General features: G+C 49.7%; 1 protein-coding gene across 2 annotated transcripts in view; it reads left to right on the top strand.

Annotated features, from left to right (window-relative positions):
* The first annotated feature begins 4226 nt into the window (after positions 1–4226).
* SORBS3 (sorbin and SH3 domain containing 3) overlaps positions 4227–12113 on the top strand; it is a 37488-nt gene continuing 29601 nt past the window's right edge. The window contains exons 1-5 of one of the 2 annotated variants that reach the window (XM_069075696.1): positions 4227–4395; positions 7516–7659; positions 7906–8014; positions 9725–9918; positions 11059–11122. In XM_069075696.1, the coding sequence (XP_068931797.1) occupies positions 7558–7659; positions 7906–8014; positions 9725–9918; positions 11059–11122 (469 nt within the window). In that variant the 5' untranslated portion in view covers positions 4227–4395; positions 7516–7557. The remainder of the gene's footprint in view (positions 4396–7515; positions 7660–7905; positions 8015–9724; positions 9919–11058; positions 11123–12113) is intronic. The other variant, XM_069075695.1, reaches the window with a different exon arrangement.

Below are 12113 nucleotides of genomic sequence, written 5' to 3'. Positions count from 1 at the left end.
AAAATGGAACGCAGAATGTATAAGGATAGGGAGCAAAATACCTTTTTTCCCTCAAATACAAAAATAAGTCATGGAGCAAGTTTCTTTGTAAGCTCAGACTGTATTCTAGCAGAATTCGGACTTTGTCTTGGCTTGTAACAGGAGGAAAAGATGGTTCTTCCCCTAAGAAATGAATGAAGATCTGAACTCCTGCCTCTTGGGGTTCCCTCATACTTTTTCCATTACAAGAAAAAAAGGTGTAAGTCCCATCCTTAGACTTGTCCCACCCTTTACGTTGTAATGAAAGTTGACTTGATCTGTCCCCTTTCCTTACTTCCTTTGGTGACCAAGATTGGTTTTCAGAATGACCTGTTATCCCTGTATGTGCAGCCACGTACCTCTAGTCCCCAGACCCTCTGCCGGTGGCCACAAACTCATTGCCATGGCAATCTCTTGGCTGAGCCTTCTTCTGCCCCTAGAGAGGCAGTGTGGTCTAGTGGAAAGCTTCTTGGGCCTGGAGTCAGGACTGCTTGGGCTTAGACCTACCTCTGATACTAGCTGTGAGAGCAGCTCTGAACCTCAAAGGTCTCATCTGTAAAGATGTTTGTGTCCCCCCCACTAAACAGCCCTCAGGACTGCCTAGTCAGAGCCTGAAGCTGACACACTGGTGGCATATGTCACAGTGGGCTCCTCAGGCAGCTTTGACTTTTAAGTTACAGACCAGTTGCTGATGTTTATCATGGAGGGGGAGCACCCCTCCCTCTACATACTTTTTCTCTGTCTCCCTTCCTCTCCTTTTCCCCTTTCTCTCTCTAGTCTAGACCAGGGAAAAATATCTACCTGACAGGTTCCTGAGGCTTCAGTGACATAATGTATGTAAAGTGATTTGTTAACCTTCAAGGGGTGTTATGTAAATGTCAGCTATTAATAGGTGTGGAGGACGGATAGGTTTCTATTTACCCTTGTTACATAACATGCAAAATATAAGAAAAGACAGCAAAGGAGGGGGCAGGGTGGGATAATTTGAGGGTTGGAAGCAAAGAACACCTGAGACTGCTGCATCAGGTAGCTGGAAAAGAACAAGCTGTTGTAGTGCTGGGCAGATGGAATAGCGGGAGCAGGCTTCCTGAGAACAAATGGGCTCCCCAGCCCTCCCCTGGAGGAGGAGCTGAGAAGCCTGAGGCCTGGGGGTTCCACATGTAGGAGGCCATCCAGTCCTCCCCGTCCTCTGGGAAGCTTTGAGTATTTCCCTCATGCCTTTGACCTCTCTCTGAGACCTGATGGGTGATAGAGGGCGTTATTGTCACACTGGCTGCAACCATGCAGCCAGTCTTCCTCATGGTTAGAAGAGAAAAGGGAAAAAATCCAGGAAGAGAAAGTGATGGTGCCCAACTGGATTTGTGACATGCTTTGCTTTTGTCTACTCCCTAGCATTTAGTAAGCCCATTTGAGCTTGGGACCTTGGATTGGCAGACTAAAGTTCATTTACCTAGGAATCACTAAGGCAGAGAGGAGAATCTGGTCTTAGCACGGACCCATATAGCCCCTCTTCCCCAGTCTACCCCATCATCACCACCAATCTGTTTACTCAAGTGCCTATTCCCATAGTGATGAATGACACTGGGAGGCCATCCTCAAACCCCTTGACCCTCCCTCATGATAAACAGGAAGTCAGGACATTAGTCAGCTCAGCTGCAACGTTTGTGTTAAATATTTATCTTGGAGTCAAGGCTAGAGCCCTGGAGAATAAGGAGACTTTGTTGCTGGCTAGGATCACAGACAATCAAGGATGTCCAGTCCCAGCACTGGAGAACAAGGAAGGAGAAAGCAACAGGTGCCTGTGCAGGCCTGGGAGCCTTTTTGGCAGGTGGCCCCCAGGTGGGGATAATGTTTAGGGTGGAAGGAGTAGATGTGGGCATGTCATTAAAGGGAGGGAGATCATAGATAGTTCCCAAGGAAGGGTTAAGTCCCAGGCCTCTTTAGAAGAGAATCATTGCTTAGCCTTTCTTAGTTCCTCTTTTCAGCAAACCCACACACAATGCCCACCTACTCCATCCCCAGCTTTTCATCGCCAAGAAGAAAAGGAGTTCTATAAACCCCCAAACAAATTTTTAATTAAATTGTAACAGCAAGTTAGAGATATCAGTCACCAGTGTTCATGTTCTTTGCAACTGATCCGTCTCCATCACCATTCCTGCTTATCCCTGTCCGATAATATCTCCTGTTGGAGCAACAAAGTACCTCAGAGAAGTTTTGCTCTATCAGTGTGCTGTGACCTAAAATGGAGAAAGGACCTACCCTAGATTGGGCTCCTAGGCCTGCTCTGTTGCTTCTGACTTAAGGGTTGAGTGAGTGAGATGCTCTCTTCCAGAGTCCTGAGGCTACCTTCTGATCATGCTTGGTGTGAATATAGCAAGTGCTGCATTTGGTACAATGAGTGGGTCAGGTTTTATCCTTCTTATTTTATAGATAAAGAAACAGGTCCAGCCAAGAATGGAACCGGGGTCTCCTACTTCCCAGTTCAGAACTCTGCACTGTACTGTGTATGTCATCCAGTGAAACCCGGCAACACCATTTCTTTCAGGAGCTGGACTGGTGCCTGTGTCCTTTGGAACAGAGGGGACTTGGAGGAGTGTATGAGGTTTAGGAGTGGCCTCTTTTCTGCCCCCCTTGGGATTAGAGCCGTTTCTAAGGTGCAGAGGACAGTGTGAGGTGTTCCAACTGGGACTTCATGTCTCTGGAGCATGTTCCCCTGGGATGGTCAAGGTCAGCCTGGTTGCCTGCGCTCAGCTTACAAACAAGCTCTCTTTTCTCCCTTTCCCCAGGCCAAAACCTTTAAATACTCCCTGCCAAGATCCAGGGGATGGAGCATCACCCTGCTTTGTCCTGCCTCTCCTCCAACATCCCTGCATCCTCCCATTCTCCCTGTGGTCAGGGGTATCCTCCCGCATTCCTTTCTGTCCCTAAGCTTCATCTGGGGCTATTCAGAGGACCAAAGAACCTGAGTAATAATGGCTACTAATGAAAAAAGTCGGCAGCAGCACAGGTTAAGAGGGAGTGGAGTGAGACTTGGGAGTCAGTGGGCGTTGGTTCTTGGGAGCAGAGCCAGGGGCAATGGGAAGGGAACATCGGAAAGACAACAAGATCAAAACGTGTTGTGCACTGCCTGAGAACATGGGGACCACCCCACTACCGTCAGGGGTGGGCCCCCACCCTCATCCGCCCTCCCAAGCTGGCTCACCCCCGCCCCTCCCCAGGACCATTTCCTTAAGAGAAGATCCTTCCAGCCCAGGGCCGCCTTCCTCCAAGGGTCCCCCATCCCCTTCCATTAGCCCATCATGTGTATGTATATGTGTGAACATACGTCTATGGAGGCATTGTTTCCCCACATCTGTGCATATGTGTATAAGTTTCACACTTCTCTTTTATCCCTCCAACTCTGCAGCAACTGTGCCCAAGGTCACTCTTCCCGTTTGTGTCAGCCCCTTTGCTTGTCTCTTATTTTTATCTCTGTGTCTCTCTGTTTCCATTCCTGTGCCCCTCTCACTGCGTCTATCTCATTCATCATTCCTGCACGAAAGGCAGGCTCCAGGACCAGAGGAGCTCCCCCTCCCACATGCTGGAAACGTTGCTGGAAACTTTGAGTGGTCCCTCTCTGGTGCCAGAGGCTCCACAGGGCACAGAAGGAAAGCTGCTGGGAAAGTCTCTTGTGGTCCCCTGGGACCCCCAGGACTCCTCCTCCTCTTATAAACATGCTCCACCCTGAGTGCTGGGACCATACTCCCTGTCTCTCCTGCCCAAGTCCCACCCCTGAAATGAAAGCAGCTCGTTCCCATCCCCAGGAGATGGGCACTTGCTTGACTATAGCCTCCTGACCAAACTATGAACCCCCTTTCAGTTTTTCCCCACCCCAACCCCCACAGCACACATAAACACACAACATGAGGAGGGAGGAGAAAGAGCTACAGACAAAAAGTATGACTTTTCCCTACACCCCACCCTGCTGCAAACAGGCCAGAGATTGGAAACTCTGCTTGGTTCCCTCCCTTCTTCCTCTCTTCCCTCCCTTCCTCCCTCTCTCCAGCTTACAGACTCCCTTCCTGCTGATGTGACTTTTTCTCTTTTTTATCTCTGTCCTCTCATCTCACACCCACAATCCAGTTCCCCATTTTCTCAGTGACTGACTCTCTGTCTCACTGCCTCTCCTTCCTCGCCTCCCACCCACCCACCCACCCTGTAAGAGTCTTAGTCTGCCCCAGTCACGAGGGAGAGAGAACACACCCCAGACTTCTTCCTTTCCTTTCCCTTCCTGGCAGCCTCCCCAGAGGCTCATAGCTGTGGGCTCAAGGTGGAGGCTGGAGGGAATGCTTTCTCCCTCACGGACTGTCTCCATCCTCTCCACCAATTCTTCAGCAGGTAGGTGCCAAGGAGGAGGAGGGGGCAAGGGAGGAGAGGCTGAGGTCAGGGAGAGGAGGGATCAAGGAGGGAAGACCAGCCAATCCCTCAAACCAGATGAAGGGAAGGCAGACTGGCTCCTCCCCCTGTAGTCCACAGAAAATCAGCCGGGTCCCCTTGCTATGCTCAGGGAAACTGAGGTACAGAGAAGAGAAACTGGGGACAGGACTGGGGTCATCCTACTTCCAGCACTTTGCTGTTCAAAGAAAAATACAAGCTTTTCTGGGAAGTCTTTTCTTGCCCCCTTGGGGGGAAATGGGGAATAGGGAAGGAGTTGAGATTAACCAACACCACCAGCACCCCATTAATTTTCCCATGTATAAGTCCTGGACAAGGACAAGGACAAGGAAAAACCTCAAAGTAGTACCACATTGGTTGCTGTGTTTCCAGAGTCAAGGCTTTAAATTAATAAGGAACTTGCCAAAAGGGATGGAGAGTTCTGTTAAGCTTATGGGAAGTAGACAGAATGCTGATTTGGGAATCAGACCTGGTCTACTTCTGATCCCATCCCTGCATCATCTAGTGGGTTGGATACAGCTCAAGGCCCTTTGCTTCCATTTCCCCCTAAATGAAGTACCTCTCTCTTCTCTGTTCCCACTTTACCCCTACCTCTAACTCCTAGGGATACAGATGTCAAGAATGTAGAGGCCTGGATGGGAAAGGTAGTTGCAAGGGCTAATTACATTAATGGGTTGAGGTAACTAGACCCATTCATATCCCCTTCTCTTTTATGGGGAGTGAGGTAGGATGGGAAGAGAAACATTGAGAACATTGTTGGGGGAAAGGGTATCATTAGAAAACAGACACAACCCCTTACCTCCTGAAAATAGCCTAGTGACCAGGACAGGGATGGGGACTAGACATGGAACTCCCAGATGAGAAAATTCCTCCTCCCAGTGCATGTTCTCACCTTCTCTGTAACTAAGTCATAGAACTGTGTGGTTAAGTGACTAGCCCTGGGTCACACATACAGTAGAGTCAGGATTGGAACCTTCCTGACTCCAAGGCCAGTTCTGCCAACCTGGAAAGCAAGGGAATTGGCCCACCTGCTTGGAGGGAAGTTATCCACTCTGAATCCCTTGTAGTGGTCAAGAAGTCAAGGGAGGCCGAGAGAAAAGAGAATCCAGGGTCAATTGATGATATATAAGTTGAAGCACTGAGAAGTTATGGCCTGATATTTCTGGGCCATCAGCCTCTCCTGAATCATGCCTCAGTTTCCCCTTGCATAATGCTTAGAAAAGAAAGAATTTTGATGTGAGTCTGAGCTGCTGATGTGGCATTGCCCTAATTGAATCCAGCTGGTGAATGCCTTCACTTCCCACTCCTCCCCACCCCCAGCAGTCTAATGGGCACAAAAAAAGCAACAGGCACTCTCAATTCAAAGCCCCAGCAAGTAGAAGCCGCTCACAATAGGGGGCCTGCTTCCCTGACCTCCCTGACTCCTGGTACTTCATTACAAGTAAACAGGAGAGTGACAAGTTCTCCACTCCCACTCCCACTCCCACCCCAGTGTGCTGCCCATGTGAAACCCCCACTCTGGCCATGGGTATGCACCTTCCCAGCATACAGGACTCCTCTTCTCCAAAGAAATTTTCCCCTCCCCCTTTTCCCAACACTGCCCTTTGTGAGTGTGGAAGCCACCCACCAATGGCTTGGACTCAACTCAGGAGGTACCAATGTGACCCGGGGAAGTCCTGTGACTCTAGTTGGGGGTGGGGTAGGATGGAAGGAAGTCCCATGTCAGCCCATGATCTCAGCCTACACTTTGTATTTATGTTTTCTAGAAGAGTCCAGGTCTGACATCATCCTTACCCAGTGCAGGGACCACCTGCTGTACCTCCCATCTTCCACCTGCTTCTTCCCCTTCCCTCAGCCCCATGCCTCTCCCTATTCTTCCTCCTTCCCACTGGGATTCCCCATCTCCAAGTCTCCCACCTTCTCCTGCTGCCCACCCCTTATGGGGACTTGGGACTTTCTCCTCATAGAGCTGGTCACCTCCTCTACACCCACTGCTGATTTCCAGAAACAAGCCATTCTCTGCTATGGCCTCATCCTAAAAAGCAACAAGTGCAGATCTGGAAGACAGATGGAGAGAGAGGGAAAGAGAGACACACGAGCCTAGACACAGAAAAGAGAAGTGGGAAGAGAAAAGGGGACAGAAACAGGAAAAATAGGAAGGAGAGCAGAGGGAAAGACTTGTAGAAACGAGTCAGGAGAAAACAGAAAGGGGAAGAAAGCAGAGAAGATAAGACAAAGAGAGACCAAGGGAGAGATAAACATACAGAGAGAGAGAGAGGGGTTAGGGGGAGAGAGAGTGAGGGATGGGGTTTGGCGAGAGACAGAGAGATATTGAGGTTAGGGAGAGAGGCAGAGAGAGAAGTGGGGGGGAGAGCATCTGAAGCCCAAGACTTGAAGGCAGGCCAGTCCCTGTTGGCATTCTGAACTCCCCAGAGTCTCTGGGAAGGAAAGCTGAAACAGAAAAGGTTATGACCATTTCATGCTTAACTCCTGATTCAGGAAAGATGATTTCTACCCCTCACCCAAGAGGCACTGCCTCGTCTCAGTACTAAGAGGAGGGACCCTGGTTGTCCTCACTTGGGGAACATAGCCAAGCTGAGCTAGTTTCTCTCCTTCCTTCCTGCATTGCTGGGCCCAACAGCTGTTTCCATCTCTCTTTTGGGGGAGGAAGTCATAAAGTGCTTTGAGATCCCCGTAGGGTATGCCTGGATGACTGGATGACCGAGGCATTTCCAGTCATTCCCTGCTTCTTTCCATCCCTCTCGTCTCTTACCCTCTCCCTCACCCTGGTCCTCCACACACCCCCTTCCCCCCACCCCTGCAGTTCCTGGGTCACTCAAACAAGCAGTTCATTGTGCCTGATCCAGCAGCTGAGGCGGTGCCAGGAGCAGGAGCAGGGACAGAGCTGATGGCTGGTGCCCAGGGGAGGAGTCTGCCTCCTGGGGCATTGGGAGCCCAGGTGACACTCCAGACACCCTTCCCCAGACCTCAACCCCCATCCACACCCAGAAGGGACTGGGGCTTCCAGAATCAATTCTAGCTGTCCCTTGTCCTTTCCCCAAGGAAGAACTGATCCCCTCTGGGTCTGTGGGCCCTGGCCACACCATGCAGGCCCCAAACTACAGCCTCCCCCTGGGGCTCAGCCTCAGTGACTTCATCCCAGGCCACCTCCAGGCACAGACTTTACCTCACCGTCGAGGGACCCGGGTGAGTGACCTCAAGGCTTGTGAGAGGGAGCGTTGCCCTGACCTGGGAAGGCGGATGGTTTGAAGGCAGGGATTTGGTGGAGGGGATTGGGGAGGCAGAAATTATTTGACTCTGTTTCTTGGTTCCTGATGCCCTAACCTGCTGGATTTTTGCTAGGCCCTGGTGTCCCCTATGTGTTCTGTGAACTTGACCCCTCCCCCTACTGTATCTTGAGCTTCCTTTCTTGCCCCCCCCCAACCCCGACAGGTATCTGTGCTGCGGAACGGTGGCTCCAACACGCTCAACTTCCAGTTCCACGATCCAGCCCCCAGGACCGTGTGCAATGGGCACTCGGCCCCCAGGAGTCTCGGCCCAGGTTTGCTTGGCCCTCGTTATCCATCCTTCCCATCACCCTTGGCTTAAATGCATCCTTCCCTTGCTCCTTCTTCCTGAAAGGCTGGTTAGGCAGTATGGTGGGAAGTAGAAGACATGCTGTGGGCCCTCCTTCCCCCAGCAGCAATAGCAGCCCCATCTTTTTCCATTCAAATGTTGGTGCTGGGGTGGGGGTGGAGGGAGCCCTGTCTCTGTCCCAGGTTCTCTGCTCCCCAGGTTCCCTTTTCCTCAGAACCAGTTACTGCAGTTGTCTATACTGATGCTGGCTTCTTTCTGCCTCTGATACAAACATCCACACACACCTGTGCATGTTCAAAATCTCATATGCATATGTCTGTGAATGTGTGTACAGGTACACAACAGGGGGTGAGCAAGGCATTTCCCATCGTTCCCCGTGTGTGTCGATTTGTAGATACGGATGTAAATACAGATAGATAGATAAATCCCCATGAGGCCATTCTGAGGGCAGAGTTTGAGAGAGGATGGAGTTGCTCTGACCCAGTGAGGCTGGCATTTCGAGGTGAGGGAGGTGGAGGGGTCAAGAGAGGCAGAAATCATTTGAATCTCCTTGCTGCAGGAGGGCACCTGTGATTCCCGATGCTCTCGCCTGTTGTACATTTTCCTGGGCTGTGGCTCCCTGTGAACTAATCCCCTGCTCAATATTGCCTTTTGTGAGCTCACCTTGTATGTACTTCTAACTTGCACAAACACTGGGGGCAGACACTTTCTATTACTGTGGACCTATGTTAGCCATGGGAGGAAACTTCCAGGCCAGCACAGATCTATGGAGGGGCACCACTGTTACTCTTCCTTCCACAACAACTGTTGCCCTTCCCCCAAACTGGTCGGGCTGTAAACAAGCCCCTAGGGGTAGAGGCCAAGTCTTAAATCCATCCCCCAGCCCAAATACTCCTAATTGTACACAGAGAACCTCAAGACCCAAAGGTCAATGCAGAGCTTGGTTGCTGGGGAGAATGGGAATAGAGAGTGGGGATGAAGGTTACCCCAAGGTCAACCCCAGAAGTGACTGGCACCTCCTAACCTGGGACAGGACTCTCAGCATTCTCCTGGCTGGTATCTTTGGAAAATGGCTGAATTTCACAGGAGTCTATGGGCTGGGGAAAAGGGAGATTGGCCTCTAGCCTAAGAAATCCAAGGAATAGGTGGGAATGGGAATCAAATTGATTGCCTTCATCCTTTGAGTTTCAGAAGACAAAGTAGAACCCTAGCTGAGGGGGTGGGGGGGAAGAAGGAGGAGGGACACAAAATCTGATTAGAAAATCCCATTTCCATAAATGATATTGGTTTGGGGAACCCTCCCCCACTCTGAAGCAGTGACTGCCCTCAGGGGAGGAAGGCTGTGCTGAGAACCCATAGGGCATCTCCAATCATTTTAAAGGTTGGGTCCTGACATTCTCAAAAGGTAATTGGTTTGGATTCACTTAAAAAAAAAAAAGCCAAATAAACATGTATTATATGCTCCTTTTATCTGGAGGGAACAGGGTACACTTGTGTGTGTATTTAAGTCACAAAATCAAACAAACAGAATGTCATAACTCAGAAAAGATCAGGGGTTACTGTCCGGAAACCCTAAAGGGTGAGTGGAGTGTGTGTATGGGGTGGGGGCCGGGGTAAACTCACTGACTTCTCCTTACTGTTCTTTTCTCTTCTGCCTCTAAAATGCTTCCTACAGATCCTTCTTGGTACCAAACCTGGCCGGTCTCTGAGAGCCAGGGCCCTGGAGGCGCTAAGCCACCCGTGTCCCAGTGTGGCCCAAACTGGTCCGCTACGTGGACCAAAGGCAGCAAGCAGCGGGACAAGTGCTGGGTCAGATATGAGGGTGTTGGGCCAGTGGATGAGAGCGGCATGCCCATCGCTCCGCGTTCCGTGAGTGCTGGGGGAACCACTGAGGGAGAAAGGGGGATGGGAGGACAGGGCCAAGAGAGACGGTGAGCTCAGGACCAGCAGCCCTCTCAGTCGTGTGCAGCTCTTCCTGATGCCTTTTGGGAGTCTTCTTGGCAGAGATACTGGGAATGGTTTGTTGTTTCCTTCTCCAGCTCATGTTACAGATGAGGAAACTGAGGCAAACAGGGTTAAGTGACTTGCCCAGTGTCACATAGTAGTAAATGTATGAGACTGGATTTGAACTCAGGTCTTCCTGACTCCAGGCCTGGTGCTCTATCCACTGCACTACCCAGCTGCCCCTGAGTTGGGGAATAATGCCCCGTGGATTCACACTCCGTTGTCTCCCATTGACATGTGTCACTCCTAGTGGACAGAGAGTCAGGAGAGTCCTGGGTTCTGATCCTTACATGACCCTGGTACGTCATCACCAAGAGCTTCCGCTTCTTCATCCATAAAGTGGGGATATAAATACTTGTTTGTGTGCTCTGAGATACTGTGAGGAAGGAGCTTTAAATTGGGAAATTATATATGAAGGTCATATTTAAAACTAGGATTTGTAGAGTGCTTTAAACTTTCCAAATGTCTCTTTGTTTACCCTCAAAGCAACTCTGTGAGGTAGATGCTCTTATTATCACCATTTGGCAGATTAGGGAACTGAAGCTGAGAGACGGAGACAGACAGACACAGAGAGAGAGACAGAGACAGAGACACAGAGACAGACAGACAGAGAGAGAGAGAGAGTTGGCCTCAGAGCCAGAAAGACCTGGGTTCAAATCTTGCCTCTGATACTTGTGACTTTAAAGGAGTCACTCAATCTCAGTTCCCCAGGTAACTCTAAAACTATACTTTGAAGAGCAAGTGTTGAGCTGCTTCCAGCCTGAGGTACTGTTTTTTTTTTCCAGTAACACTGGCTAAGCAGAACCCCTCTGGGACTGGATTTTCTTTCTTTTCTTATTTTTTTGGTGGGGGGGGGGCAGTTAGGGTTAAGTGACTTGCTCAAGGTCACACAGCTAGTAAGTGTCTGACTCCAGAGTGGGTACTGCCCCTGGGGATGGATTTCAATAAAGAAGGTCTTAAGGTAGGGAAAGGAGGATAGCCTGACTTTGCCTTCTCTATTCCCAGAGTGTAGGCAGCCCACGGGACTGGTACCGGAAAATGTTCCAGCAGATCCACCGGAAACTTCCAGGTGAGACCCAGTCTTGTCATGGCTGGTGCGTGGGCAGGGTTGGGGGTGGCTGGGGAATGAAATGGGGAAAAGGATTCTAAGGGATTTGAGGAAGAGGGAGAAGATGAGGAAAGTCTTCCTCTAAGTGAAAGCACGTGGATCTGAGTCTTGATGGAAGCTTCTTAGAGGTAGAAGAAAGGAGAGCATTCTGGGCATGAGCCGAAGCAAAGACATGGTGATAGGAAATAGAATGCCAAGTATAAGGGACAGTGAAATGGCTAGAACATAGCGTGTGTATCAGGAATAATGTTCAGGAAGGGTTAGAAAAAGACTGAAAAGGTAAACTGGAGCTACATTGGGAAAGGGTTTAAATGGCAAGCTGAGGAAAAGCACAGGGAGCCATTTGAAGGTTGTTGATCAGAGGAATAAAATGGTTGGACTTGCGCTTTAGGAAGATTATTTTGGAAGCTGCTTGGAGGATGGGTTGGAGCGGGAAGAGACTAGAAACCAATTAAGAAACCATGGCAATAGTTTGGCTGAAATAGAGCAGTGATGATGTGAGTGGAGAGAAAAGGACAGGTTGAGATAGGAAGGTAAAATCAACAAGATTTGGCAAGTGAATGGTTATGGGAAGTGAGGGAGAAGGAGGACTCAAGACAGCATCTTTATGGTATCACTGAACATGTAGACCCAGGTGGTGCTCTAGAGAGGGTTTCTCTAGATTTTAGCAAAGCATTTGAGAGAGCCTCTGGTGAGGAAAAGATGAAGAGATGTGGGCAAGACCAGGGGGGTCTAAATGGCACGCAAGGATCTCTTACTGGCTACAAAACCACATATTAATGTCACCTGTGCTTTTGTATTTTTATTTATTTTGTTAAATATTTCTCAATTACATTTTAATCTGCACTAAGGAGTCCAGACTTGCACTAAGGAGTGTTGTGAACTAAACAGGGCAGCAATGTTTGACAGATGGTATTATTAGATGAATTTAGAACTGATTGGATGGTCAGAC

The sequence above is a fragment of the Petaurus breviceps genome, unplaced genomic scaffold (genome assembly GCF_028583685.1).
Source record: "Petaurus breviceps papuanus isolate PSGF00001 unplaced genomic scaffold, PetGlider_PUasm1.0 90919, whole genome shotgun sequence".
Lineage (NCBI taxonomy): Eukaryota > Metazoa > Chordata > Mammalia > Diprotodontia > Petauridae > Petaurus > Petaurus breviceps.
The sequence above is the reverse complement of the archived record's forward strand: the minus strand, read 5'-3'. Positions and strand labels throughout refer to the sequence as shown.